The following is a 4341-nucleotide window of genomic DNA, read 5'->3' on the forward strand; positions in this document are numbered from 1 at the left end:
CGGATCGTATTCGTATTCAGATTAAAATATGGTAAATCGTACTATCCGAATTTGATTCCATATGTATTCGATCCGTTTCCATCCCTACTTACCACAAAGACGAGAGGTAGTCCCTCGATTTATCTTCCAGTATGAGTGTCCATGGTATAACATCGAATTGATGAGGTTTCTTATAAAATTATAACGATGATAGAATACATTTTACGATATAGATGAAACATTTTTGTACAAATCAATGTTGTAAAGGTTTTTCTTGTCCCGTTATAGGATGGCATCTATTTTGAACATTAATCGTAAAGTTTCAAAAGTACTCCGTACTACCTTTCGGAAGATTAATTATATTGTATTTAGAATGATAAGATGGATTTTCTCATCAAAATTTATTTATAACATTACTAGGATTTATATATTCCCTCCAAAGACAGAAAGATAATCCCTTTGTTCATAGATGCCATTGTTTTATTTGCTGATTTTCCGTCACATGTCAATTATTACAATTTTATATAATTTTCTGTTTTTACCTTTTTTTTCTTCTAAATGATTCCATCTTCCCCTCCTATTTCCGATATGGAGCACAGCGTAGGAACATGGAAACAATTACTTTACAGATTCTGTTGCCGTTTTAAATGTTAGACGAGCTGGCTCACGGTGATTATTAGTAACCACATTAGTGGTACTAGAAACAACTAAAAGTCTTAGTGACGAGGAGTCATTAGTTGCAATTGATCATATGGATATCATGAATGAACTTATATAAACTAAGGTGGTTGGGAAAAAAAAACCAAAACTAGTGCAAGCCCGTCTAAAAATTTGGGGGCAAACATTTCATGCATTTATTAAAGGGAAATATAGTGGCTACCAACATTTGAACCCTGTTAGACCATCTTCAACAGCTATCTCAAATTTTCATCCTCAAAATACTATTACAGCATCCCCTATCCCTAACACTGTAGCAGTACTATATCACTGGATATAGACTCTGTTGGTGACGAATTTCTCGTGCTACAGTACCCCGCAAAGCACTGTAGCACTAGAATCCTCAAATTTGCAGATCCTGTTGGAGAGGGCCTTACTTGGTTGAGACCACCTTTGTTTCTCTACAAGTCAGTCTCTTTTGAAACTTACATGGTGCTTGGCTACATTATTAACTACATACTTGAAAACCAAGTTGCACGTGGTTGTTTTTCTAGATGTGCATCAAGGCTATTTTTGTCTGTGGTGCATATGCATTGTTGTGTTTGCGTGTACATTTTTCTTTTAACAATAAAAAAAATCACACTTCATTTAACTGAACAAAGCAAGTTGTGCACCTAGCCAATCTTTCAAGTTATAGTGACAATTACTTGAGGGTTATAATATTCGGAAGCTTATCAGAACAGAGAGGTACCAGCATTTTCTTTTCTCACCAAAGCTTACCAGGACTGAGAAACCATTCTTCCATGTTCCTGAGATGTCTGAAAATTCCCTCTCGAAGGGTTTGGTTAGTTGAGCGAGTGCTCTCCCACCACCACCCACCAGCCCAAGGCCAGGCCACCATTCTCTACTTTTCCCCCCCTTTCTTCTCAGCCCGTCCCCTCTTCCTTTTTTGGCAGCCTTCCTCAGGTCCTCCTCACCACCGCGAAGGGAACTTGATCTCCTCTCCCAGACGAGGAAGAGAAGGGGAGGAGGGAAGATATGGGCGGGCGGGTGGATCACGAGTACTCGTACCTGTTCAAGATGGTGCTGATCGGGGACAGCGGCGTCGGCAAGTCCAACATCCTCTCCCGCTTCACGCGCAACCACTTCTCCCTCGACTCCAAGTCCACCATCGGCGTCGAGTTCGCCACCAAGTCCCTGCAGGTCTGGTCACCACCGGCTGCCATTCTCTTTCCCCTCTCCTTTTTCCGTTGTTTTACACCCAAGCGTCCGTGGATGGTCTCGTCTCGATCCCAACACACCAGATCTCGGTACTGGTGACCTTTTGTAGCGCGAATGATGTTGCCAATATTGCGTTTGCTAGCCACCCCAAGAAAGCTGCTTGTTCCGTAATGCGCGGTGCGTGACATTGTAATTATGCGTCATATCCTCATGGACGGATGATTAAGAACGGACTCTGTTTGGAACCGGATCATCTGTTCACATATAGCTAATGCATTGTTGTGTCTATTGTTTTCTTTTCTCTCTTGGTAATTATTCAGTACACTAGTTGTTACTATCAGATTTCTGCTGTGTCTTAGAGACATCTTTTGCATGCTAGATCGGGCTTGTTCCCCTGGATCACATCATTGGTTGGTTGATGGTCTGATTGATATGTTGATGCGCCAGCTACTACCTCTGGTCTGTATGTGGCATCCTGTCTGTCCTCGAGTGTTAGGTGAAACAATGCCATCATCTTCAGATTTCCCTGCTGTTTAATTAGGCTGGTCCCTTTTTTGTTTTTCGTTCCTTCACATTGTGATTCCATTGATGTGAAAAATGTCCTGACATGATGTCGTTGCCATTCTGTATTGTACTGGACAGCCTCTTTTGTAGCTAACCGGGGCTTGTACTGTTCATGTGCATTTAGAACTCACAGGCTCTGAATTTCTCATCTCAATACGAAGTACTGGTTGGGACGATTGCTTCTCTTTGTGAGCAGAATGTATTGCTTAAGCTATTTCTTCAATGTGTGATTGTGTGTAGCCTCCTTTGACAGATGGAGGGCAAAACAATAAAGGCTCAGATCTGGGACACAGCCGGCCAGGAGAGGTACCGTGCCATTACGAGTGCGTACTACCGCGGCGCCGTGGGAGCCCTGCTTGTATATGACATTACAAAGAGGCAGAGCTTTGACAATGTTCACAGGTGGCTTCGTGAGCTCCGCGACCACGCTGACTCCAGCATTGTGATCATGATGGTCGGAAACAAGTCCGACCTGACACACCTGAGAGCCGTCTCGGATGATGAAGGCAAAGCATTGGCTGAGAAGGAGGGCCTTTTCTTCCTGGAGACATCAGCTATGGAGGCTGTAAACGTGGAGGAAGCCTTCCACACTATCATCACGGAGGTCTATGGCATTGTCAACAGGAAAGCGCTGGCCGCCAAAGAAGCAGCAGCTGCAACAGCTCCACTGCCTTCCCAGGGCAAAACCATAAGCATTGACAGCACTGTGGGGAATACAAAGAGGGCATGCTGCTCTACTTAAGATGTAATCGTGCTTGAAACATCATATTATAGAGAAACTTAAGGGAGAAGTGTTGGTATAAAGCGGAGCATAGCGGTCTCAAATGGTGTGGAGGCAATATCCACTCTTTTTGTTTCTCTGTTGCGTGAACTTACTGGAGTATATGGCTGCAGATGCAGTGTTCAGTGTTTCTGAATCAAAGTTAGATGTGTGTATTAGGATTCATTACATTTATGTTCTGAAAGTTACATGGTACTGCAGTATATCTCAGGATTATATAGTACAACTTATAGAATTCAAGTGTGATTTTGTTACCGTTCCTAAATTTCCATTGCTAATTTTTCTGAGCACTTTGGCCTTACTAATTAATTATGTAGCTTATTCTGATTGAAGTTTGTTGCACGCTGGTACCCAATCATCCTTGCACCATCATGGTAAAGGGTATTTGGAATCATTGCGTTAGTTGCTAGAGATTTTAGTTTTGAAGATTCTGAATGTCGTATGTCAGTTGTTCATGTGCCACCTTGTTGGTTGTTTTTGTTTGTGCTTATGAGTTGTCAAAGCGCCTCAGTGAGAATAATCCTTCTTTATTCTAGTGGGCTCGGATGACAGACTGGATTCTGTCACCTTGATTCTTTCATCACCATCGATTAATTAATTAATCCAGTGCTCGAGCTTATGATACAAACTATGAGGCCAGTTAAAGTTTGGTACATCTGGACACTCTGTGCCGTGGTTTTAGAATATTAGAATTCAGTATTCTAGGCGCAGCAATTTACAGCACATCGGGAGTGTTTGAAACAAAGGATTTTGGGAGAAACTCTAGCGATTGAGGTGAATCTTTTCTTTGTTGTTGATTTTACCATGTAGTGCCAGCAGCCCATCTGGACAAGAAGGGGTTGAATGAACGCACGATAATTTTTGGAATAAATTCCTCCTGTGTCATTGAAAAATCACCTAATTTCTTAATATGTCAATAACATATGGGTCTAAATACATACGTCATTGACACATCCAATAGCAAATAAAAGATGGGGTGAGCTTTCAATAGCAAATAAGGATTTCTCTCAAAATTTTGCCCCTAACCTCTGCAAACGAACTACAGAAGAAGACGTCACCAAAACATCAGTGATTGAAGGACGGGCGTATGCCCAGGAAGGTCTCTTACAAATATCCGAAAACGCTAAGCATAACAATAG

At 42.0% G+C, this 4341-nt stretch overlaps 1 protein-coding gene across 1 annotated transcript; it reads left to right on the forward strand.

The window, feature by feature from the left end:
- Window positions 1–1397: 1397 nt before the first annotated feature.
- On the forward strand, window positions 1398–3456 carry LOC133885477 (ras-related protein RGP2). Its single transcript, XM_062325199.1, has 2 exons — window positions 1398–1839; window positions 2675–3456. Exons 1-2 carry the CDS (start codon window positions 1675–1677, stop codon window positions 3161–3163), a joined length of 654 nt encoding a protein of 217 aa, XP_062181183.1. The 5' UTR covers window positions 1398–1674; the 3' UTR covers window positions 3164–3456.
- The last annotated feature ends 885 nt before the right edge of the window (window positions 3457–4341 follow it).

Source organism: Phragmites australis, chromosome 11, assembly GCF_958298935.1.
Source record: "Phragmites australis chromosome 11, lpPhrAust1.1, whole genome shotgun sequence".
NCBI lineage: Eukaryota > Viridiplantae > Streptophyta > Magnoliopsida > Poales > Poaceae > Phragmites > Phragmites australis.